Genomic DNA, 25,307 nt, shown 5'->3' with positions numbered 1-25,307 from the left:
ATTTCAATACTATATATCAGTCCAAAAAACTAATTAAGGACATTAATATTATAACTTTTTAATTTTTTTTATATGAAAGTTGAATATGTGGCTTATTTTATATGAAAGGATTCATTCAAATGAAAACAAAGGAAAAAAAAATAAAAAAGACAAATTGATAATAGTATCAATAAATTTTAACCCTTACAGTATATATATGCATGATGTGTAACATTAACCTACCTAAGATAAAGTTTAATTAAGTTGTATTAAATTTCCATTTTCACTATGCAATTGTGCATTTGTTTAATCAATTATTACACAACCAAAGGGTTCTCGTCGCCGATTTAAATTCCGCCCCGCCGCTGCCTACGAAAGCATCACAAAAGCTAGGCGAAAACTTTTGCCATTTCGCGAATCGCATAATTCGTTGTTTGTTGGTTTAATTTATTAACAAAAGAGGGGTAGTTAGTGATGGGCTGCAGGTCTTGTGAGAAGCCAAAAGTGAACTGCAGAAAAGGATTGTGGTCTCCGGAGGAGGATCGGAAGCTGAGAGACTACATTCTCCGCTACGGCCACGGTTGTTGGAGCGTAGTTCCCGCTAAGGCCGGTGTGTATGTTAAAGCATTTTCGCGAAGTTCTTAAACACATGTAATCAATGATTTAAACAAAAATAAAAAGCAAACGTTTATATATAGCTTGGTTGGATTTTATAGTTTGTTTCTTCTAGTTAGTACTTAGTTGCGTATTGTATGAGATCTATTTAGTGAATGAATGTTGTTATGATTCAAGCCTTAGTTGATTTGATTAATTATAACTGTGAATAATTAATATGAAAGCTTTTATTTTCATGTTTAAGAAGATTCATGAAGTTGGATCTGTTTAGAGAGTTCTTGCGACAATTTAGAGTGTGGATAGGAGAACATCTAAAAAACTTGATCAAAATAATATATAGTTGTTTCATGTTTCTTTCTCTTAGTTAATTAATAGTGCATTAATTCACTAAACTGCATGCATATAAGCTCATCATGCATGTTTTATACAATACAATGGCAGGGTTACAGAGAAATGGAAAAAGCTGCAGGCTCAGGTGGATCAATTACCTGCGACCGGGAGTGAAGCGCGGCACATTTTCACTGCAGGAAGAAGAAATTATCATGAAGCTTCATGCCATGCTGGGAAATAAGTATGCAAATATGCATCTCTGCACTCTTAATTAAGATTACATCTAAGTGATTTTCTTACAGAAATTTCTGAAAAAGATCATGTTATAAGTAATTAATTAATTAAGAACTATATTAAACACTTCTCTACGCTTAAATCTGGCGGTAATTCAATTGCGTTTCATCATCTGTTTCTTTAAGTAGGTCTTTTACTTAATTGCATTGATTAATCATATTTTTTAACGTTAAAACTCTTATACTTTTAAAGTTACTAGTATGTTTATTGTTCAGGGCAATTACTTATATACGCCTGAAAAATTTCAGGATTTCTCATTTATCTTCCTTAGAAGATTAACATAAGAAATATCCTTTTAACGTTTCAAGTTCTTTCAAATATATCATAGAGGTAAATTTTATTAGTAAACTGATATAAATAGCAATTATCTCTGTAAAATTATTAATTTGTCTTTTTAAATATACACTTTTATTGTCACCTACTTTTTTTATTCGTTCTTAAGTTAATTGGAATTTGGAATAGAAAAATTGAGAAGAAAAAATACCGAATATCTTGCTAAACAAGATATTGGGTATTGTTCAAGTTAGAGGCAAAATAAATATTTTGACTTTTTGCCCTTTCAAATATACACTTTTATTATCACCAACTTTTTTTATTTGCTTTAAAATTGTGGGTAAAAAATGTATTTTGAATTTTTTTAAAAAAATTAGATAGAAATTTAATTCAGATTTAATCCAAAATAACTTAACAGATAGTAACAACGAGAGTATTTTTTAACAATAGAAAAATATATGAGGAGTAATTTTTTTTTTAAAGTAGGAATATATAAGATATTTTAGAAGTTTTGAGGGATATATAGATAATTATTCCTTATTATTTTAGGCCTTCTGATAATCAAGATTTATGTTTACACTGTTTTTTTCTTTTTTTTAATTTATGTATTCTTAAAGTATAGTATCCTAAGATCTCTACGAATTTCCATATTCACTGTATTTATACTATATATGTTGTATCCATATTCTGTATCCATACGTGTCGGTTCAATATGGAACTATGATCAAACGTGCCCAAAACTAATTATATTGACTTAGTATTTTGAGAGTGGTATGGTCAATATAGTTGATCTCAACACACCTATCAAATCCAATTATTTAATTTTAATGCATCATGGAGTCAACTTTGAAGTATAATTCACAGAGATTTAATTAAGTACACACTAAAATGTTCAGAAGATTACATTAGTAAGTGTAGTACATGCACGATCCTAAATTACGGGTGATCTTTTCAAGAAAGTTAAAACCCTTTTTTGGTTCTCTTTTCTCCCTTTCTTACATTTTTCATAAGTACGTATAACTTAGTTATAAACGCATTGAAATTATACATATATATTTAATCTGGTTTTGCAGATGGTCTCGAATAGCTATGCATCTACCAGGCCGAACAGACAACGAGGTAAAGAATCACTGGAACTCCTACCTCAAGAAGAAAGTTCTAAAGATCGAAGGATCGACAACTCCGAACTCAGATAACCAAACTGTAAGGCTAAGACAATATATCGAAGAAACCAATGGCCAAATCTCAGCTTCATTCTCTTCAGATTTTGTCGAATCATCTTCTACTGACTCAAGCCTAACCGCGACAACCAAAGCCGGTATTTGCTTCTCCGATGGGCGACCGCAAACAGCTTTTCCTAAAGTTCTTTTCGCAGATTGGCTTGCTATGGGCTGCGCTAACAACCAAATTGTTACAAATGAAGAGATGAATTGCCAATTAGACGCCATTTCGAATGTTACGGTCCATAGCCATGATGACACTTTTTGCCAAAATTCAACCTCAGATGCTTCGGAGTTCGTTGAATCGTCTTCGATGGACTCGAGCCTAACCAACACTTATAATGCTCATGATAGCGGCGTTCTATTTACAGATTGGGTCTTCACGGACCATGTCAATAGCCAAAGTGCACCAAGTGCGAATGGAGCAATTGATAGCCACTTAGACTCGAACTCGAATGATCAAATGCTCACTCCTGGACCAGTTCAAGTTGATGCGCCAACTACTATTGACGCGATTCACGAATTGGGTGGATGTGGCATCTACGCGGAGACCAGGTCGCAGTTCGAGCCTGCAAGTCAGATCCAAGGATGCGAGTTCTACGATCTATTTTCTTCGGTCGATGCATCTTTTGGTAACTTTTGGCATGAGCCATGAGAAATTTCTCGATTTAGAGGCCCGCCATTCGAATTTCACTGCATTTGTTACATTTGTACATAAATGGTTGATCATATTGATTCCTAATTTAATTTGAGAATAACTTTGCAAGGGGCATTTTTTTTAGGATTTGACAAGGTGTTGAGTGTGTATTGAGTGTGCATTGTAGATACTGTGTAAACATACAAAGGTAATTTATCATGTGATCATTTATCTCCTCAATAGTGGTTCTTATTTTTTGCCACCACAGGAAACTAGTAGGAGTATGGTATTAATTTTTTGTTCACCCAGTAGTTATAATCTAGAAAAAACTTCAAATACCATTCATGTGGTTCCGTACTTTTTTTATTTTAATACCATATGGTTAAAGTGTATCAGTTTAGTGTCCCTTAGTTTTATTTTTATTTTTATTATCCTCTCTATTAATTTTTTTCATTAAACCAGTGACAAAATTAAAACTAAAAGATAATAAAATGAATATTCGATAAATCAAGATGTGGTATCTGAAGTTTTTTGCATATAATTTAACGAAATGTTAATGGAGTTGACGAAAAGAGAAAAATAAAACCGCATGGTATTAAATTAATACACTTTAAACCACAAGATACTAAAATGAGAAGGTGCAAAACCACATGAATGATATTTGAAGTTTACCCTATAATCTAATTTTAAATATATTAAATTTGATAAAATTTTGAATTTTTTTGACAAAAAATACTCAAACAAAAAGGACAGCAGGGTGTTAGGGACTTAGAAAAATTTCTATGCAGCCCGGTCCCTGGCCCAAATCTGCTTAGCGAGTTCGGGTTGAAGACGGGTCGAATCGGGTTGTCAAAGAGGCCCAAACCCAACCCGCTGTGGGAAACTCAAGAGCCATGAAACTCATGGGAGTTATGGGTGACTCTTGAGATTTTGGCATTTATGAGGGCTCATAATGTGGGTTCATTATGTATGTGATAATGGGTGAGTTATGTGTGTGGGTGAGTTGAAAAGGCACCTTTAGGCCTATAAATAGTGGGGTTGGCTAAGGCCATGACACACAAGAGAGAGTGTGTTTGTATGCTGTTTGTAGGTTGTAATTCTCATTTCTAAGTAGTGTAGTACTTAGTTTTTTGAGAGAACCTCTGCCTCTTTCTCTTTGTCATTTCCCTTTGCATACTTAGTCGTAGGACGCGAAGGTCCGGGCTAGCAACAGGGACAAAGGCTTGTCCATCTTCGAGCAGGAAAGGTGGGCGCCGCACGGGCTTTGCGAACGAAAACGCTAAGTCCGTGACAAGGGGCTGTTTTCATAATATTCTATAGTTGAGGGGGTCTCCATATATTTTAAAACTCTGTTTTTTATTACAATTTGGCCCATGAACTATTTAAGCCCAAAAGGCCCATTGCTACCACCATCCTAATCCGATCCCCACCACTCGAGCGCCGCTACAACGGTCGCAGAAATTTCCAGATCGCTCATAAAGAAGGGTAATTTCGTAATTTCACTTCCCCCCGCCTCCTCCTCCATTCGCACCGCCCCCGTTGCCCTAATCACAAAATCGCCCCCGCGCACAAACACGTACACATACGCACACGCAGAGACGCGCACAAAAGCTCCGCCCTTTTCCTCGAGTCCGTGAGAGCTCTCCGCGCCCCCGAGAAATGCCGTTCTTCGATCTGAGAAGCCCCGCCTTTTCTCCTCGCAAATCGTCGTCTCCTCTCGTCGGATTAGGGTTCCGAGGCTCCCCAGATCGGCGCCGAAGCCATTAGATCGATCTCTTCTCTGATCCCGCCTCCGATCTCGATCCCGTTTTCTTTTTCTGTTTCGGCACGATGAAAACCCTAGCCTTTTGATCTTAGTTTCTTGATTTTGCGCTTTGTTTTATTGTTTCTGTTGGAGATTGTTTTCGTTGTCTCCAGTATCACTGTTTTAGGATTATTGTAGCGTTAGAGAAAAGAAGAGAGAATGAACCCTAGAGGTAGATACCCTCCCGGGATGGACAACGGCCGTGGGGGGCATATGGGCGGAAACCCTAATTATTATGGGAGAAACCCTCAGCTGCAGCCGCAGCTCCAGCCGCAGCCGCAATCGCAGTATGTGCAGAGGAATCCGCTGCAGGGGCAGCAGCAGTTCCAAACGCAGCAGCCGCTGCAACAGCAGTGGCTGCGAAGGAATCATATGGGAAGCGATTCCGGAACAAGCGAGGTGGTGAAGCAGCTTCAGCCCGATACCATTGATTCGAGGTAAGAAAAGAAAGGGAGAAGGGTACAGATGAAAATTTTGTTGTTTTTTTAACTTGCTTTAGTAGTGAAATGCTCTTTTGTTGTTTCTTGAGTTGCATGTTATCTTGATCTCGTATATTACTATTTGATGATGTAATACCTCTTCTTCTTCTTCTCTTTCTTCTTTTTAATACAAGATTACCCTGGATTTTCTCCAATTATAGTAAGTGGAGTGATTATTTGTGCCTAGAACTTATTTTCTTAAGTCAGTAAACGTATTCCTAGACTCGCAACTGATAATTGACCATTTAGAATTTAAGAAAACCATTCTGGCTGATTTAACCTTGTCTTGACAAATTTCTTGAAATCTGGGGTTTCTGTTGGTGCCAATTTTGTGAAACTGAAAAATGAAAAATGAATGGCGGTAGATGACTTGAGATATGGTTGGTGAAGTTGATACTTCGGGTGGTGGAATGCCAATTTGGACCTTGAAAAGCTCGTGGCCCATTGTGATAACGGTATGATAGCGGACCTTTTATCAGTTGTGTGCATGCGCTTGCGATGCTGTGAAAGATTTTCATATGGCGTGTTATCTGTATGAAATGTGAAGAAACTGAAGTTGGCTCTCTTTGAATGTTTTTTTAGATAAAATTTCCGCGACTTAGAAATCTGGTCCTTACACTTGCATTTTGTATCCGTTATTTTGCTTTCAATCTGCTTACTCAAACAAAAAACTGAGCAACTGATCAACGGCAACACAAATATTTTTAAGAAAAGATTTGCATGCATTGATCCTCAGCTGCATGTTCTTCATTTTCTTTTCCTCTTCTTCCTATCTTTCTAGATTTTTGTGTGGTGTCTGACTTTGAATTGATGGTATGCTTTGAGGATGTGAATATGAAAGTTTTATGCGCACTTTGGGCTGGGGGTTGATGGAAGAAGGCAGCCTTGTTTGAGAAGTTAGCTTCTGAATGAGGAAAGATACTAGCGTATTATGGAGGATGCGACAAGTTAGGATAAAATAGGAAGTAAAAGTAATGAACAAAGACCATCCAACTCTTATCTTGTCGATAATATCATTTAAATGTTACAACTTACCATCACTTTTTTTAAAAATATTTGTATCGTGTGCAGTAGTCAAGCAAGACACATCTCCCAATCGTTGATTATTGCTGGGTAGTTGAGGTCTACAGCTCTGCTGTGTATGAAATTGTATAACAAAAAAAACAGAGCAGCCGGTTTGCCCGAACTATCACCATTGTAGCATGCTGTGCTTTAGGACACATTCAACAATATACAACTTATGATATTTGTGGATGATGAGATATCTCTGATTGGCCATGATTACAATATGAATATAACATAGTGAATAAGTGGTGTGCAGTCTTAATTATAATGGCGAATGGATGGAAATTTAATAAATATCGATGGTTACGATGGTGCTAGTTATGGAAGAAAGTGTCTGTATGTGCTGAATAAGAATTTTCCAGGAAAAAACAAAATAAATCGTTGTTCAAGTTGAAATGTACCATCAACTTTAAGAAAGTTGTGTCTAAAGCATATAACTTGGGTTGGCTACGGGCGACACCCTCACGCTATGACATTATGCGTGTGATCCTTGACTACACAAAGGAAGTCAAAGTCAAGATAGCATAGCTATGGCGATCATTACAAAGTTGTCCAGCGGAGAAAATGTTTTTAGAGATTAACTTTAGGAACTAACATCACATAATAGAGATACAGACATTACCAGAATGAGATGACAAAATAAAAGACTACTTTGGAAGTTAATAAACTCACAAGTGAGAATCAGATCCTCGATTCACATGACGGATGCTAGCTTATGGATCCATATAGTTGGTTCTGAGTATGAACGCTGATTTGAATTGGCTGTTTGTATTGTGAGGTTGGTTCCGGGTGTTAAGAGTGATAGCTAGTTCTTAAGGAACAGCAGTTGGATCTGAGAGAACATCATATACACAAATACTTGACAGCACGATGAAGCATAATATTTGGTGCAATTATTTTTCAGATGCAGCCAACTGACACTTCTAATTTTTAGTGCTCTCTAGTTTGACCTTGCAAATGAAGTATTTGTTTGACGTAACTTATTCACTTGCTAAAACTACAAAGCGGATGGCATTAAAACCTGTGCTTTCCTCTAGATGATTAGATTATTCATTGGATCTTGTATTATGTCATTTGTTTGAGCATGCTAGGTGATCTTTCTAATTGTGATGCACTTCCGGTTGTCCAGCTGTATTTTTTGAGAACTTGATATGACAAAGGAAGATTTACGAAATTTGGCCGTTACATGCACATCATTTTTAAAACCTATCACTTTACGTAAATATAGTTGATGTTTTTGCTTTGTTTAGCTCAAGTGCTTCTAGTATATGCCATCCAACTTAATTAAGGGACTGCACTTTTTTTGTTCAGCTGATGAGCTTTGTTTATTTTCATGACTTGCTGGTTTTTTTTTTTTTTTTTTTGGTACTAAGCCATGAAAATTTACTTTTGCCAAACTTAAATATTTCTGTTATTTCCTTGAATTTTCGTGTGTAGCATGTACGAATTTGTTGCGATATGGACTTTTGATGTTTTTTAGCTCAGTAACATTAGTCTGGTAATGAATAAAAACGTTTTAAGCCTGTCATTATTACTTGTCAAATTTCACTAGTTAATAGAAATCATTCTACATTTGTCTTTAAAGCATGTATTTGGTATTTACCAACTGTGTGGGCTCGAGGTTATTAATGTGCAATAGATTTTTATTAGTTATATTGATTCAACTTTTGTTATTTTTCTGATTATTTCAGTTCTCAAGATTGGAAGGCTCAATTGAAGATACCACCTCAAGATACACGCTATAGGACAGAGGTAAAACTAATGTATTCGCAATACTAGTGTATTTCTTGTATTAACTGTCATAATTGAATGAAATTGATGGATTAATGGGCGTATTGTTTCTTATTCTAGACTAAGTTGCCGCTTTGGTTATTCCTGAATTATGTAATAGTCGCGACACTACAAGACAATCTCAATGTTTGGTCTCATTCATGAGCATTTCAATGTTATCCATGTACTGTATAATTACAGTTAGCTAATTTATATTTGTCTTGGATGTATTCTATCTGTTTTACGCCTTTCCTTGGCGGAGGCACCTTGCTTCATAAGTTGTTTGGCCACCCTTCTACTAGTTCTTAAAGTGCTGCCCCATATCTTACGTCTCACATCTAGAGATTAGGGTAAAGGAAGAGGAAAATAACAAAAAGAAAAGAGTAACAAGCAAATAATCAGGGAAAATAACAGGACTATGTTTTTCATAAATTTTAGGATCTCTTGTTTCATTTGACCTTTGGCTTTGGTTTATGATCAGGTGAACATTCTGTTTGTAAGTCCTTGGCTGCTTCTTGAAACAGTCAAATATATATTTTTGGAATCTGAGAAAATTCATCACCATCAAGTGGGGCCTAATGTCCAAATTGTAGTCGAATATTGCAATATTTTCAGCTGAATTTATCCATGCAATGGAAATAAATGAGAAAGTGGCCAATGTTCACATCTGATGCCATTTGCTAGTCATAGGGCATGTATGTTGCATGTGCATATGCGTGAACAATTAAGTGCTACTCAGGCATAGCATGTCCACATGCGCTAACAATTAATGCTTCAGAAATTTTTTTGCCGTGTAGCATGGAGCGTGGTAAATTTATGTTGTGTAGTTACTCGTGCTATGACTCTTATCTATCATCCATAATTTCAAGCAGTTGTGTCTATCTGCGTCCACTATTCTTATGTGTCATTTCTTACATGCTATATACAGGATGTTACTGCAACTAAGGGAAATGAATTTGAGGATTATTTTCTGAAGCGTGAGCTACTTATGGGGATATATGAGAAAGGATTTGAACGACCTTCTCCTATTCAGGAAGAAAGCATCCCTATTGCACTAACAGGCAGTGACATTCTTGCAAGAGCGAAAAATGGCACCGGAAAGACAGCTGCATTCTGCATTCCTGCCCTTGAAAAGATTGATCAAGATAGAAATGTTATTCAAGGTCTCTTCTCATACCTTAATATCTGAAATTATATGTGTAGTTTCAGTTCCTTTGATGAAGGACAAAGTAAAACTTGGTTATCCTAGATGCTATTACTTGTTGGGAATATTTCCTTTTGGGAACAAAATTAATGTAGGCTGTCTCAGAATTCTTTGATGGGATCAAGTATTATTATTATGATTCATGCACTTATTTTTTTTCCTTTTTTGTTCAACGAAATGCTGATTTTTTTTAATGAGTATTTTGCATATTACTGTTTTAAGAATGGTTTCTTCATGTGAGAAGAATTTGAGATCTGCTGTATTGCATACTTACGTATTTCTACTTTGTGCTTTACAGTTGTTATTTTGGTTCCTACTCGGGAATTAGCTCTGCAGACATCACAAGTTTGTAAGGAGCTCGGGAAGCACCTGAATATCCAGATCATGGTAACCACTGGAGGGACCAGCTTGAAGGATGACATTATGCGATTACATCAACCTGTTCATATGCTTATTGGCACACCTGGTCGAATACTTGATCTTACTAAGAAAGGAATTTGTATCCTGAAGGATTGTTCGATGCTCATTATGGACGAGGTATCATTATGTTTGGATTGATACAGTTCCATTCTTTATATTTTTAATAAGACCAGTAGCTTCTAGCCTCTCTAGATAGCATGTTTATTTTTGGCTCTTCCTCACCTGCCTAGCAAACTTCTGTTTCTGGAGCCTTTTGATTTTTCTTTCGACTCCAAAGTTTGATTAAAATGAGAGTCAGATTTGGTGATTTTTGCCTCTCCTATTGCTTCTTACCTGGATTTTGAATTTCTATGGTAGAACTTGATACTGCTCTGTGTATGAAATTCTCTCCGTCACTATGTTTTCCTGTTCTGTACATATTCCCTAATAAAACCTAGTAATGCACAATTGGTGAGCATGCTCAAGAATCTCTTTCTATTTGTTGGTCTAATTATAGTACCTTTACTGTTTGTACCTTATGTTAAAGTATAGAGTGTCTTTAGGCTTTGCATTAAACTGTTCAGATGATATTCTTCCAAACCCATGCAAATGCATTCTTGTCCAGGATGTTTTATTTTTCACTTTGCCACTTGGAATATAATTTGTTGTTATCAGTTTTCCTTCATAATCACTTTCATTATCATATAACTCCATATTGCTCCATGTGATTTGCACATTATAATAGCCTGGTGCAAATTTTAAAATGAAAGAAATTCTTATATTGTCATCATCTATGCAGGCAGACAAGCTTCTCTCACCTGAGTTCCAACCCTCTATAGAGCAACTGATCCGTTTCCTTCCGGCTAACCGACAGATTTTATTGTTTTCGGCAACCTTCCCTGTTACTGTCAAGGATTTCAAAGACAGATATTTACCAAGACCTTATGTAATTAATCTGATGGATGAGCTTACTTTGAAAGGAATAACGCAGTTTTACGCTTTTGTAGAAGAAAGGCAGAAAGTACACTGCCTCAACACTCTTTTCTCAAAGGTTTGAATTTGCTAATAGTTTTTGCTTGGCGCATATTTAATTTAAATTGAAAATAATTAGTGTCGTTTGGCCTTGTTTTGTCAGCTTCAAATCAATCAATCTATTATCTTTTGCAATTCCGTTAACCGGGTGGAGCTGTTAGCCAAGAAGATCACTGAACTTGGTTATTCTTGCTTTTATATTCATGCTAAAATGTTGCAAGACCATCGTAACAGAGTATTTCATGACTTCCGAAATGGCGCATGCAGGAACCTTGTTTGCACAGGTACTATATTTTCTATCTTCTGTGTTTTAAACTTATGCAACTTGATGTTTGTGCTAGTGCTACTTTATCTGGATAACATTTGTAAATCATCTTTGGTGAACATAGTGTGAAGTGAAACATCCGCTCGTTAGTTGATCCTCATCTTCCACCTAGCGAATACCTTTATTAATATATGTATGTAGATGTATCTAACAATTCTGCTGGTTGGTGGTTAAATTACTATTTTGGTGGTGAAATGCTTATCATTATTGTGGGTATTCCAATTTGTATTCTGTTTTCTGATATAGTTTCTTTCCATGTCCTTGCAGATCTCTTTACAAGGGGAATAGACATTCAAGCTGTTAATGTTGTTATCAATTTCGATTTTCCGAAGAACGCTGAAACGTATCTGCACAGGGTATGATGGTCACACAAGATGACGTTTTTCTTACCCCCCAAGCTACTAAGATTTACAATAATGGCACATGCCAACCGCTGGATATTTCTCAGCCTGTTACCCGATTGGTTTTGGAAGTGAAAAATGCTACTTTTTTAGATGAGCTAGTGATTGAGTAATTGTGTCTGAAGGAAAAGAATTTTCAAAGTTCATTCATACTGGACTGGTGTTGATATGAATCATCTTACCTGTCCGTCCACCTAGATCAGGGCCCATTTGGCCTTGTGTTTGGGCTTCTTGTACAGCTCTTGCTGAACAGTATTTCTCTTGAGCCTTCAACCAGGGCCGAAGTAGGCCTTTAAAGTTATCCCACGTGTTTATAATCTATTTATTTTCTGATCACAATATTAATTTAGTCTTTCCGACTCTTTATCTTTTCATGTTCTATTTAGGTTGGTCGCTCTGGAAGATTTGGGCATCTTGGACTGGCAGTGAATTTAATCACCTATGAGGATCGCTTTAACTTGTAAATGCTGAACCTTAGTTATAAATGTCATGACTATTACTCGTCATTTTCTCCTACCCGCTTTCGTTAGTATATTGATGAATTTTTCTCTGTTGGCAGGCATAGGATTGAACAAGAACTTGGGACTGAAATAAAACCGATACCTCCGCAGATAGACCAGGCTATATACTGTCAGTGATCTGTGAAGGCGATGAATTTGTGTCCTCTTCATGGGCTTAGAAGACTACCTCTGTAAATATCATGTTATCAAGTAACAAAAAATATTCTCTTTATACGCATATACCCAAGCCTGCATTATGTTTAAAATTTAATTTGAGGCGTAGTATCTAACGCTGCTTTCTGTGAATACAGGTTGTTGTTGTTTTTCTCCTTGCCTGAGGTACTCGAGCACACATGTACTGGGGCCCCTCTCGTGGATTACATATTATGATCTGCCAGCGTATATGTTGATACCAATGGTTAACTGTCACTTACTGTTACCTGTAGGCTTCTATTATGCTTCAAGGAGACCTGTTCCTACTATATTGAAGGGTCTTCCTTGACACCGCTCAAGTTGCTTTTGATTTCATTATCTATATTAACAAGTCTGTCAATCAGTTCTCTATGGTGTCTACTTTTACCGACACTTCGATTGTCCTGTATTAAGCTAGGAGTTTCCTATATTGCTACCTGGTCGAGCTAGGAGTTTCTGATATTGCTACCTGGTCGAAAGGTTTAGACTTGTAGTTCTGCTGTCTGCGTGTCAGCACATACTGCTTTGTTGTTTGTGGGTAATTTCAGTGGCAGCTTTACTGTTGTCTGTTGGGATTAAAGATGAGTGTGATCTAGTGCAAAGTTTACTTTAGAATCTACAGCAACTTGATCATTATTGGAGGCTGTGGGATCGTCTTTTATGCTTCTTTTGGTTGATCGCATTTCATAAGCGTACGAATGAATATCAGGGCTGATGTGACCCATGAAAATTCGCAGCTTTTCATTTTCTTTTAATATCCTAAGCTGTGGAGAAATATTTGTAAGTTCATTGATTGCTGAGTCTTCTATCTTGAAACAACGAAACAAGCATTTTCTATTTTTGTCATCCGAAGTGCATTGCTAAACCGACAATAAAAGGGTAATAACGACATCATCATCAGTTTTCAGTTTTGTAATGGTATATATACGTCGTATCACAAAGCGCACTAATGCAGTATTAGCCTTACTAAGCTGAACTTTGTTGTACAGAATACTCTTTTGAGCTGTCCTACTACAGACCATTCGTGCTATGCAAATCATTTAGAGCTTCGATAACCAGAAAGTAATAGTTACGACGAGCACAATTAAGACCGTTCACAAGCTAAAGAATAGAGATATACAACGAAAAGTATCAAACTGCTGCAAGCCTTGTAAATTATGTCCCTATACAATAACAACAATACTTTACAAACCAAGCACACTATGACTTGCAAAATATCTAAGAATACCGACACACAGAATTAACACACCAACAAATGGAATAGATGAATAACCAAACAGATTAGAGCTGGGCGTAGTTTGACTTCGGTCACTCAGAATCAAATTTAGACCCCAAAGCATCCTAAGAGCTTCTTTGGAGCAAGCCCTGTGGCACGATATTTCGCAGCAACCTCCTCCGCCTTGAGGATCTCTTCACCACGCCTGGCCTCGACCATTGCTCTCTTCTCTTCCGCAGCCTTGTGAATCAAGGCCGCCTGGTTTTTCATCTTTTCAGCATATTCAGCCTTCTTCTTTTCTAACTCTTCCTGTTCATAAGTTGCAAAAGTATGTTAGGAAACCACTCTTGTAGAAAGTACTTAAAATAAAACACAACACAACACGATAGTACTTACTTTATAGCAACCCACAGCTCAGCCTCACTCCACAAGGACCATAAATGCGGGTTAAGAAGTGTTAACGACTTAATTATAAGAAGGGTCAAACTGTCAAGCCTCATGTTACCAGTGTGAGGTGGATTCGTAATTAATGATGATATCAAGAATCAAAATGGTGATGGAAAACATTAATTTACATCTGCTAAAATAAGATAGGTGGAAAAGTTGTTGAAGTACGGCTGAAACTTTAAAACCCAACTTTCATACTCGACCAACCAGTATAAAGCATGCAACTTGACTAAATTTTCCTTTTTTAGCTATAGAGCCAAGACTGAATGCAAGACAAATTCAACTGTTCTAATAACAAAAATCCTCACGTCCTTCAAATTCCCAGCATCTCCGTTTGTATAACGTCACGCAGTTTGAAGTTCCCTATCCAGTTGTTAGTTCCCCAGGCTCTACAACTGCACAATAAACTTGCCGTCTAACATGGGCATGGCAGTAGTATATCTAAAACATGAACTCATCTTCAGCTATATAGGATAATTCAAATGAGTGCTGTTATATAACTACTACTAAGTCATAACTCAAAAAAATTTGGAATGACCTAAACCAACTCTAATGTCTTCTTACAGTCTATCAATCTGGATTGAGAAGTTAGTCCACTTTCAATTTTCAGCATTCCACTCTGGAGTTGTAGCTGTGGATGGACCACAGCTACATCTTCTTGAACTGTTGCTGAAAAGATATGCAATATGAAAAATTTCTCACCTCTTTCCTTTTAAGCTCAGCTTCTATTGCAGCCTTCTTTGCATTCTCCCATGAAGCGATAGCTGATATCTTCTTTGTGGCCCTGCATGATGACATCAAGGCGATTAGTAACAGCCAAAAGGATGAATATCCTAAACTATCTACGTGCAGTATAGATAATGAAATCCCCAATTTCTAGCTAAGAATAAGAGATAATGCACCGTGTAAAACTTTCCAGTAATCTGGTTGAATTAGGAGAACCAGTAAAAAACGTGAAGAGAAAGGCAAAAATATTAGTTCCACATGCACACTAGCGAGGGGGAGAAAAAAAAAAAATGAAGCATGCAGAAATCCGAAGTGTTGAGCATACAGAGAAAAGAAGTAGAATTATATGATAAAAGGGGCACAAATACTCGGGTTTGTGGATATTAACAAGATACTAGAAAATAACACAGTTCCACAATAAATGTTAATATTTAATACCTACCAAAGCGGAAAAAAAAAAAACTAAATAAACATCTATATAGAACATCTTACTTGTTCTCTGCTTTAGCCTTTTCATTTTCCTCCCATGCCTTGATCAATGACAGACGCTTTTCTGTTTCAACCCTTGCGAGAGCAGCATCTGCGCATCGACCATAAGAATTCCTTCTTAGTCATATATCAGATAATGCAAATGATAATAACCTATAAGTTGGGATCCAAACAGTCACCTCTGTCATGTGAACCCCCTGAGCTCTTCTCAGTCGAGGTTTCTGCAGGCTCTGAAAATAGAAGATATAAAAGTAAGATGGAAATGCTGAAAATACTAAATCAAACAAGTATTTTGCATCTAGGCATCTCATAAGCTTAATGAAAGATACATAACACCTATATTTTTCCTTTATTAGGAAATGGCGCGAAAGTTAAGCAGAAATAAGTTGGTATGGTATCACTTTCAATAGACATAGCTACAAGGAGCTATGTGGTTATTTGTGTAGGAAGAAAACATCTATAGCGCAATCATATATAGTTAAGCGCCTATTTATCTAGCATAGTAAATATTTACTTTGAAATGTAACCAACAACAACAAAAAAAAAAAAACAAAACAAAACAAAAAACCAAGCAGAAAAAATGGCAGTTGTTTCATTTTGCTATAATAGATAAAAGCTAACTAATAAATGAAGTAGGCAAAATGTTCCTGAAATGGAGTTACTGTAGAGAAATATTTACCAACTATTACAGAATAAACTAAAAAAAGGACATAGATTGCAGGAACCGAAGATAATCCAAATGGTTTTACTCTTCCCCCCAGGGGAAAGAAATCCAAATAAATTTGGATTTGTTATCCACAAATCATATGTGTGATTCTTCAAAGGAAAAATTCGCTCATCCTATTTCTAGATTATCTCGCAATCATCAAGAAAACACTAATTAACCACGAGAAGCGTGCGGAACATAAATTATACACATCAAAAATAAACTTCTAATTAAAGGATTCGCCTAATTCAAGCTCTAATTACCCAAGAAGTCGAACGAAAATAGCTCTAGATCTTGGATTTCACGTAAGATTCCTTCCAAAATTCCATAATTATGTACTCATAATTATATTCTTTTTTCACAAAAAAAGCCATAATTTCCATCGATCGTAGTTTTCTCGAACACCATAATCATCAACAAAAAAAAAGAAATTGGAGAGAGAGAGAGAGAGAGAGAGAGAGAGATTGGGAGAGGTCTCACTTTCCACGATGGCGAGAGCCTTCGAATTGTCGGGTTTCTCCTCCGCCACCGGAGGCGTTGGCGGCGGCTGCGGGATCACCTCCTTCTCCTCGGCGACGTCCTTCGCGGGCTCCGGCGGCGGCGCCGCCGCGGAAGGTGGCGGCGCCGGCGCCTCCGGAGCTGCCTCCACCTCCACCTTCTTGGAACCCTCCTCCGCCATATCCCTCTCCCTCTCTCTCTCTCTCTCTCTCTCTCTCTCTCTCTCAACAAGGGAACGAGACAAACCTCGGATACCACCGAATACAGCAAGAGGAAGAGCACTGGTAAAAGAGATATATAGGGCTCCTTTATAAATTAATAAAAGAGATACGGAAGTGAAATAGATAAAAATGAGAACACAGGGGAACTTTTATTAACGACTGTGGAAGCTTTTTTATCACAGAGTATTTTATTTATTTTATTTATTTATTTACTTATATTATCATTCAGGTAAGGTGGACGAGGACAGAAAGGGACCAGAAGAAATAAGTACAGAGCACTGAGACATTTTTATTTTATATTTTAATAAAGATATATTAGGGTAGAATAGATAAAAGATAAATAAATAGCCCCGAGCTTTAAAATTTTATTTTGAATTTTAAAATTTTACTAAGTTAGATCTTGGATGCCTTAAACTATTACAAAGAGAGGTGTTGGTAGTAGAGATGAGTAGTAGATCGGTGTTTAAGTTCGCTTGGTGCATATAATAACTAAAACTAGAATCCAAATTCAGTTTCTTTATTTGTTAATATCAAGATCAGTTATATTTTAATAATATTATTAAAATTCGTTTGGGTTTGCAAGGAAATTGCGTTACATGCGATGAGAAAATACATTGGAAAAATATCATATTTGTTTTCTTACGTAATATTACGTTCCGCATATCGCAATGAGTCGGTTAAGATATATTTTCTGTCCTATCGGAGAACGCAGAAGCATATTTCTATATGCTTTTTCCTCAACTTAGATTAAACCTCAATACCAAACTAAGCCTAATTCTTTTATAAAGATTTATCCAACCATCATTCATCTCATGATTGCAATCTAATTATTTAAGTTTTTATCAGACAAAATATTATAGTTTAAACGTTGAAAGAACCGATAATATAAACGGTTATCCAAAGTTGATAGATGCATGATATGTGGATAAATAATTATCTTCCTACATAATTATAATTTTTTGTAATAATATTGCTAAATATTTCTAGAAACTTAGAAAAAAAATTTATGACATTTAACTACATTGTTGTTGTGAATAACTGAAAATATGCTGTGTGGACGGAATCAAAATTGAAAAAAAAAAAAGGAAAAAAAAATAAATAAAAAGAGGGTGACATCATAGAGGTCCCAAATGATCCGGTCCAACCTCAACAAACAAAGTAGGGCCAAGAAACAGTGTAGGTTTGGGCAATGGACAGGGTGTCTTCGCTGTTATCACTAATTTATCCTAATGGCACCTCATGTTGTGGTCCTCTGATTGGTCGGCAGGGACTCAATGAATTTTGAAAACTCCACCCCGCTTTCTACTCAATCGGAAATAGAAGGATCCATCTCCGTTCAATTATGAGCAAGAGTTCGGATAATCTCGTAACCTCAGCATCGAAATAGATGTCAAACCTATAAATTTTTTTAAGTCGCGAATTCCAATTTTTGAGATCCAAAAAAATAAAGCGATCGTAGACCCCCTTAAAGCTCTCCGAAAATCTCAATATGAGTAATGCTTTGCATACCCTTCTGGTGCCATCGGTCTCTACTAGTATACTAGTTGAGCTAGATTGTACATAATATATCAATATGTTAGCATATTAGTAGTTTTATAAAAATTTTTAAAGAGTACCCATAGCTACAATCGTTTTCGATGTCTAATTTTCTATTATGATAGGCACTCTCTAATATTAATGATAGATTCTATGGGCGTGATTAGCTGTCACTCCATTTATTTTATGAAGATGTCGACGATAGCTTCTTTGAGCTTGATTAGTTATCACTCTATTTATTTTGTACAATTTGAAGAATAGAATGATTTGGGGATAATATATTGACAGAGTTTGTCATACCAACGGTAATGTTTCCATTTTTGCTTTGATCGAATTTTATAAGGGAGAGCAAATATTATGGCACATAATATGTAGCGCTTGGACCTATGTTCTCTTATTTAGTGGTGATTGATATGATATTGTGGGAATATAATCCTTGTAACTATAGGAAAATGCCTGCTTAAGATACCAACCCACTGACCATAAATGGCACTTACCCTTAAAAAAAAAGTAAATTGGAGACGCACAAAGCATTGGGATGAGCTTGAACTAAACATTCTCTTCTTTTCGCGTATGAATTGTCCAATGATTGACAACCATCAGCGTGGACAGATTCCTATAAAGTTAGCTGCTTTTCTTTTTAAAGAAAATTAACATTACCAAAACAATACTTACAATTTGAGCATATAATTTTTATCTACTTGTGTTAATTTTTTTTACTCTGCATAAATAGTCATCGTTCTAAGAACAACAGCTCCTTTCTTCTTCTTCTTCTTTTTTTTTTCTCGTTAGTCCCTTGCACGTCTATGAATACTCTAATACTGCCCTTCTAGACTATTAAGCTACCCAATTTACTAACTTAATATTTTTTATATTGATATATATAATACCATCGTACGCATTATCAATAGTAACATCCGCAAAAAAAAAAAAAAAATTTTTTTGGTATTATTGCCTCATTTTTTATAACTTAATTTATTTTTCGAATAAATGAAGCGAAAAGCAATCTACCTTTTTCTCAAAAAAAAACATCCACAATAAATGCCCAGTATTTTAATATTTTATTTATTTGTCACAGAATATCAAAAAAATATAATTAATAAATTTATTTTGCACAAATAACCTAATTGTCTAGCATTCTACAGTCGCAAAATTGAGCTATCATATCAAAAGAAACTTAAAAATAAATTATATTTCGAAATTATTTGTATAAAGCTAACCCATCAATATATTTTTGGATCATCATTAGTTACACGTAGAATAATAAAAACTCAGGAATTAGCGGTGGTATATAAATCCACGTGGCGGGTGCTTAACTGATCCGTTTCAAGGAGATCTCGGCCACATTTAATAAGCCACCTACACCACCACTTGTTTGCACCAGTTAGAATGACGAATTTAATAAGGCGGTGAAGTTACGTGTAGGATAAATCCAAAATCCTTTTAATAAATCCTTATTTCGTGGGGCCATGGCCCATGAGATGGATTCACGGGACTACTAGCAATAATATGGGCGGTGAACTAAAGCGTACGATAACCTGCGGTGAGATTTAAACGCAACGTACGAACCGTGACAGGTGGGAGATAATTTCCTAGACCGGGTTCACCTCGTCATCCAACAAACCAACGTCAAATTTACATATGGCTTAATTTTTTTTTAATCACCGTAATAATGGGAAAAAAAAAATCATCTTTCTTGTAAACGAAGATATAACCTAAACCAATTTTATTATATACTACATAAGTGGGAGGGAAAATTTTGATTAGGAATAACATATAATTTTATGTCGGAATATTATTATGAAAAAAAAAAAAATTATATCATCATGTCAGAAGAAATGGGTCGGTTCAGTGTGACGTGGTGGACCAAGTGCAGTGAGAAACTTTGCACCCATGAAACTACAAAGATACCGTTAGCCGGTCCCTTAGTCACGTGACACGTGTCGGCTACGTCACACCAGGTGCAAGCACTAGCTGTAGACGAAGCATCAACTCCGGATTTGCATTTTCTCGTTAAAAAAAACTCGGGAGTTGCTACGGAGGATTTTATTTTTTTTAAATTTCATTTTATTATTAATTTGTGGTGGGGAAGCCGCTTCCAACGATTATAAAACCTTATGCTCCAAGATTGACCAGATACTCATCCAGTCTAAAATGACACCAAATGGGCTATCGTTCGAATCAGAGGTTTGGACTCTTATCAGTGCGGAAAAAGAAAAAAGAGTTTGTATTAATATGATGAGAAAGTACGATAAAAAAATACTATATTTATTTTCGTATCTAATATTGCATTTCGTATATTGCAATGACTCAATTATAATATTTTCTACGGTCCCAACTGAGAACGGGAAATATATCTCTATATACTTTTATCCTATTTTTATTTTATTTAATAGCATCAGATAAGTCTCAATACCAAAGTAAGTCTAAAATACTTTACGATTATATCTAAAATTTTAAATTTAAAACCTAATTATTTTTTTTTGAAAATAATAATAATAATAAATAGCCAAAACCCAAAGGGTTATGCCAACAAAACAAGGATATGAGGAATCTGTGGAGTCCTCTCTTCATCAAACCACAGACAAAACAGATCACATCCTTATCCATCTCATACCTAACATTAAGACAATGAATGAAAGGAATTGTTAAACATTTGATGTGTATCCTCCAATGGGTAGCGGATTGCATTGCTTTTAAACAGTTTAGCCCAGTTAATTTGTATACAGTGCTTCTAAAACCACAGGTTTTGAACTCTCCCAAAAAAAAAACTTGGGCCCATTTCATATATCTTGTCATAATTAAGGCATGTGTGCATGTCTTACATTACATTCCAGAATTTTTAAAATTATTTTTGAATTATTTTTTATTAGATTGATTTTTCTGAATTATATTATGTCAGAACTGATCCCAAACTCATTCTAAGAGATTTTAAGCCCGATTTCCATTTTGGCATGGTCTCTATCATGCAGATAAATAATAATGTTAAGACTATATCTAAACTATAAGGAAAACTACTCTACTACTCTTATAAGTATAGAATCTTTTCTACTCATAAGTTATTTTCGATTATGCAGTTTCCGAATTGATGATGCATATCATTAAATCTAAAGCATCTAAGACTTCGAGAAAATAAATTTCGTAATTTTTTTAAAATTATTATAAAGTTTATTAAGCGGATATAAAATGAATGGTCAAAATCGAATAATTTCTTAAAAATAGAAAATCGAATACTTCAATTCAAGATCGCAACTATTAATCTTTATTTAGATAGTAAATAAAATTTGCTATCAAAAATTCATCCGATTTCTATTCTTTTACACCGTTAAACTAACAAATATCTCATATCGGCCGTTAAAAATAATCAATTTTGAGATTTTTTAATTGTAAGTTAAATGATGTCAAAAATTTATAAAATTTAATTTTTACAAGTTTCAAATGCTCTAAAAAATTTAACGGTATGAATCGTTGATTCGGAAACTCTATCATCAAAAACGACTTATAAGTACGAATGCGATTGTACTTATTATAAGAGTATAGTAGCTGAATTCCTAAACTATTTCTAATATGAAGTTTATGTAATTTAATATACTATATATAATCTAATAAGAGATTAACGGCTCAGGTTATTATTATTTTTTTTCCTATTTCTTGGGTTTTAGTGGTCCTCCAATTTTTGCCGGACTCAAAATGAAATTTACCATGGCCTCTCCTGTACACGGACAACGAAAGTTGTCCTTTCACCTAAATAAGCATTTCCACTAGATTCCGAGCATTGGGACGGAAAGCGATTTGTGTCGGTAGCCCACCTTCGCCATTTGGTTAAATATCTCTCTTCCAAACGTGATTTTATTTGATTGAGTCTCGGTCGCTCTCTCGGGTGAGTTGTCCCGGAGCTGTGAGTTGCTTTCGATTGTATATCATCCAGGGACAAGCTGTGGTTGGCCTGTTTTTTGTTTTCTTTTTCTGAGTTGGTTGGTGTATAGAAGCTCATCCACTCTGATTTTTTTTTTCAGATTCAGTGTTGTTAATATGCTGTTATTCCTCCGAGCTCCATTTGGGAATTGCTCAGATATGAAAATCAAAATGCTATTTGTTAGCCATAAATGGCGGAGTGAAAATCAAACTTACGATATCTTGAAATATAGGGGATTTAAGGCTGATTCTTATACTACTACGTTATCCAAAAGATTGATATCATAGAAAATAATCCGAAGTTAGTCTTAAGAATATTCACAGCGCAACAAGTTAGATTAGTGGTTAACTATGATTTTTAAGGAATAACTTTTAAGTGATGCTAACAACTTATAGGACTGGATATTTACTCAAAATATAGGAAAAAGAACTGAAAGAGCTTCCATAGTTTGTAACAAGACTCCATCTGTGATATCACTAGATCAACAATTGGCTCCGTGATTAAAGAGATACAGTTTTGTTATCCACAAGTGGGACAAGCCTACAGGCTTTCCTTTTATTAGTTTTATTTTTAAAAGAAGTGGCACAAAGGATTGCATCACAAGCTTAATGCAGGATATAATTTGGGGACTGGTACAAAAGATTTGACGGAACAGCCACCTAACTAGATCTCAAGTTCATGACCAACTATGACCTGTCCCCAAAAAGAAAAAGCTGCTAAAATAAAAAAAAATAAAAAAAAAAACCTATATGTATCGTTGGAAGCATGATTTCCTTTAATATTATTTGTTGGAAGGAGAATAGTATTACAGTAAATTAAATTAAAAATTTTATTAAATATTTTTGGACTAACTTTCAATGACAGATTGAATTTTTTCTTCTTGTTGATGCATAATTACTTCTCTTTAATTATGCAGTGTATATTTTATACTCATCATTTAAAAATTTAAAAACTTTTTTTGAGTTTTAAAGTATTTTTTCTCTTTTAAATGTTGATAAAATTATGCAAAATTAGTGAGCTTTGCATGAACATAGTGTATACCAATAGCATTGCTCTTTATAATATATTTATAATATTACTATTAATTGATATATACATTGATTATTATTTAGTCACTAAATCTGAGTAGATAACATTATCTGTGATTTGTACAAAGCTAATATAGCTTTGTTGATATTATCTGAGCCCATAACACTCCTGTTTTCTTTTTTCCTTTTTTTTTTTTTTTTTTTGAGGTAACATGAGAGTCCTGTTAACAGCAAAGAACGTTGTAGGGAAAGGATCAAGTTGGCAACTTCCTAATTATTTGACAAAATCAACAATATATCACCAACCGTCTCTAAAGCAAGTGGCAAAGGGTTTAGTAGTTGATATCCGAGACCCAAGTACGAATCCTAGTTGATTCACATTTCCAGCTAAGTTTAATTCTAAATAAAATAAACGAAGCGGGTAACGTGCTATTTATCTCTTTAAAAAAAAAACAACATATCATACATTCCAGCTAGGTGCTATATATATAGTAATTATATTGTACGAAGCGTCCTCTCCTATAGTGCTGGAAATGTTATGGGAAAGCACAATTCAACACACTTCTTAAGTTCTTTCCATTGATTGGTTGACATACACACCGAACAAGAAGCCTATAAGTTGTACGTGGTTCAGAAAGATTGTGTATTTCTTTAATACAGCTACCGTATTTTCTACACTTGCCACACGTCATACAAAGTGTTTTGCGAGGTCCCAGTTTATTTAAACTTTTGTACGATCAGAATACAGCTAAAGTAGAGGTTTTAAAATGTTGGATACCAACAAAGATTGATTGCTTGACAACTACTTTTTAAGGAAACTGAACTCTCAATTTGTTTCGCTCTAAAATATCGCTCGTCTAAATTAGTAACTTCTGTGACATCTGTGTGCTAGTACTATTTTTTTAGTATAATTATTTAAAGTTTGTTTTCTTATTTTATCAAAATGTCTAACAACGTCTAAAATAGAAAGGTTAGAATAAAATTTCTAGTTCTCAGATTCATAATGATACTTAAAATCTTTCACTTGTCAAGCATATGATTGCTTATTGCTTCTCAGGGATTAAATCTAAACACCCAGTAAGCCCCTCTAGTTTCGCCAAATTGTGGTTACAATCTTAATGCATTATTTAATTGGTTAATATGCCCGACGAAAGTTCAATTGGTTAACCAACCATCTACAAACTCGCCTATCAATTTCATATGCCTCTCATCTCATCTGATCCATTGTGTAAGCTATTTCAAACAAGTACTATCCACGATGCAAGTACCACAAGATTGCAAGCTATTAATGTTCACTTCCACCAACATTCCCCACATTTAGACCAAATGAGAGCAAATGCTCCAATAATCTAGATGGTTCTCTAAACAGAAATAGCTCGTGTTTGTCTCTGAGAAGTTTGAAAATTTATAAAATCACGTAAGCGACTCGATTCCATGACCAAAACCTACCTCCAGAATAGCTTATGTGATGTAAAATAAGCTGTTCACAGGGTTTTATATTATGAAATCACCCATATACTTTGGAAAATAGATGGGTCGAATGCTCTTGACCACACAGTTCTTGACTATAAGAAGAAATTAATGGACATTAATTGTTCCTTGAAAACTATGGACATTATCTTAAATAAAGAGATAAGCATTCTAGAAAAGGGGCCTCTTAAGTAAAAATTTCCTGCTGATCTCATTATTAAGCTTGCGGAAGGACGCCAAGCATGCTAGATGTACAAATAAGTTGAAATTTCGTAGAAATTTGGGCTTCCAAATTATTCTAGAGAAGTCACAATTGTACCAACCAAATTTTAGGATGTAATTGGAGGATTTAGTTGAAATGTTGTGTCCAGGGGAATTGAACTACGGGAGAGCTTGCAAAGTATTCAAATTAGAGAATATTTTCCTATTTGAGAAACATAACATAAAGAATTTGACAAGAAAAACCTAAAAGCTTATATCTGCAGCTAAAAAGCTAAAATAAGCTTCTAGATCCTTAATTGCAGATACTTCAGCT

General features: G+C 35.3%; 3 protein-coding genes across 4 annotated transcripts; 2 read left to right on the top strand and 1 right to left on the bottom strand.

The window, feature by feature from the left end:
- On the top strand, positions 454-3,366 carry LOC109714051 (transcription factor LAF1-like). Its single transcript, XM_020238453.1, has 3 exons — positions 454-589; positions 1,036-1,165; positions 2,565-3,366. Exons 1-3 carry the CDS (start codon positions 454-456, stop codon positions 3,364-3,366), a joined length of 1,068 nt encoding a protein of 355 aa, XP_020094042.1.
- Positions 4,868-13,184, top strand: LOC109714710 (DEAD-box ATP-dependent RNA helicase 8-like). Of its 2 annotated transcripts, none has more exons than XM_020239404.1 (10): positions 4,868-5,589; positions 8,388-8,448; positions 9,395-9,629; positions 9,969-10,207; positions 10,869-11,120; positions 11,205-11,385; positions 11,694-11,782; positions 12,214-12,287; positions 12,387-12,518; positions 12,639-13,184. In XM_020239404.1, exons 1-9 carry the CDS (start codon positions 5,312-5,314, stop codon positions 12,463-12,465), a joined length of 1,488 nt encoding a protein of 495 aa, XP_020094993.1. In that variant the 5' UTR covers positions 4,868-5,311; the 3' UTR covers positions 12,466-12,518; positions 12,639-13,184. The 2 variants fall into 2 exon arrangements, with proteins under 2 accessions (XP_020094993.1, XP_020094994.1); XM_020239405.1 differs by having other exon boundaries at positions 12,387-12,537.
- LOC109714711 (remorin-like) lies at positions 13,567-16,964 on the bottom strand. The gene is made up of 5 exons (XM_020239406.1): positions 16,584-16,964; positions 15,577-15,627; positions 15,401-15,488; positions 14,885-14,966; positions 13,567-14,044 (listed from the first exon to the last, which is right to left on the bottom strand). The coding sequence occupies exons 1-5, from the start codon at positions 16,780-16,782 to the stop codon at positions 13,844-13,846; spliced, it is 621 nt and encodes a 206-aa protein (XP_020094995.1). The 5' UTR covers positions 16,783-16,964; the 3' UTR covers positions 13,567-13,843.

This window comes from Ananas comosus, linkage group 8 (genome assembly GCF_001540865.1).
Source record: "Ananas comosus cultivar F153 linkage group 8, ASM154086v1, whole genome shotgun sequence".
Taxonomy (NCBI): Eukaryota; Viridiplantae; Streptophyta; class Magnoliopsida; order Poales; family Bromeliaceae; genus Ananas; species Ananas comosus.
The sequence above is the reverse complement of the archived record's forward strand: the minus strand, read 5'-3'. Positions and strand labels throughout refer to the sequence as shown.

Coding starts and splice junctions, on each gene's coding strand:
- LOC109714051 (XM_020238453.1), top strand. CDS start 454: ATGGGCTGCAGGTCTTGTGAGAAGCCAAAAGTGAACTGCAGAAAAGGA. Junction 590..1,035: donor CGTAGTTCCCGCTAAGGCCG/GTGTGTATGTTA, acceptor ATACAATGGCAG/GGTTACAGAGAAATGGAAAA. Junction 1,166..2,564: donor CATGCCATGCTGGGAAATAA/GTATGCAAATAT, acceptor CTGGTTTTGCAG/ATGGTCTCGAATAGCTATGC.
- LOC109714710 (XM_020239404.1), top strand. CDS start 5,312: ATGAACCCTAGAGGTAGATACCCTCCCGGGATGGACAACGGCCGTGGG. Junction 8,449..9,394: donor ATACACGCTATAGGACAGAG/GTAAAACTAATG, acceptor TGCTATATACAG/GATGTTACTGCAACTAAGGG. Junction 11,386..11,693: donor CAGGAACCTTGTTTGCACAG/GTACTATATTTT, acceptor ATGTCCTTGCAG/ATCTCTTTACAAGGGGAATA.
- LOC109714711 (XM_020239406.1), bottom strand. CDS start 16,782: ATGGCGGAGGAGGGTTCCAAGAAGGTGGAGGTGGAGGCAGCTCCGGAG. Junction 15,628..16,583: donor GGCTCTCGCCATCGTGGAAA/GTGAGACCTCTC, acceptor TTCTATTTTCAG/AGCCTGCAGAAACCTCGACT. Junction 14,045..14,884: donor CTGAGCTTAAAAGGAAAGAG/GTGAGAAATTTT, acceptor ACTTATGAACAG/GAAGAGTTAGAAAAGAAGAA.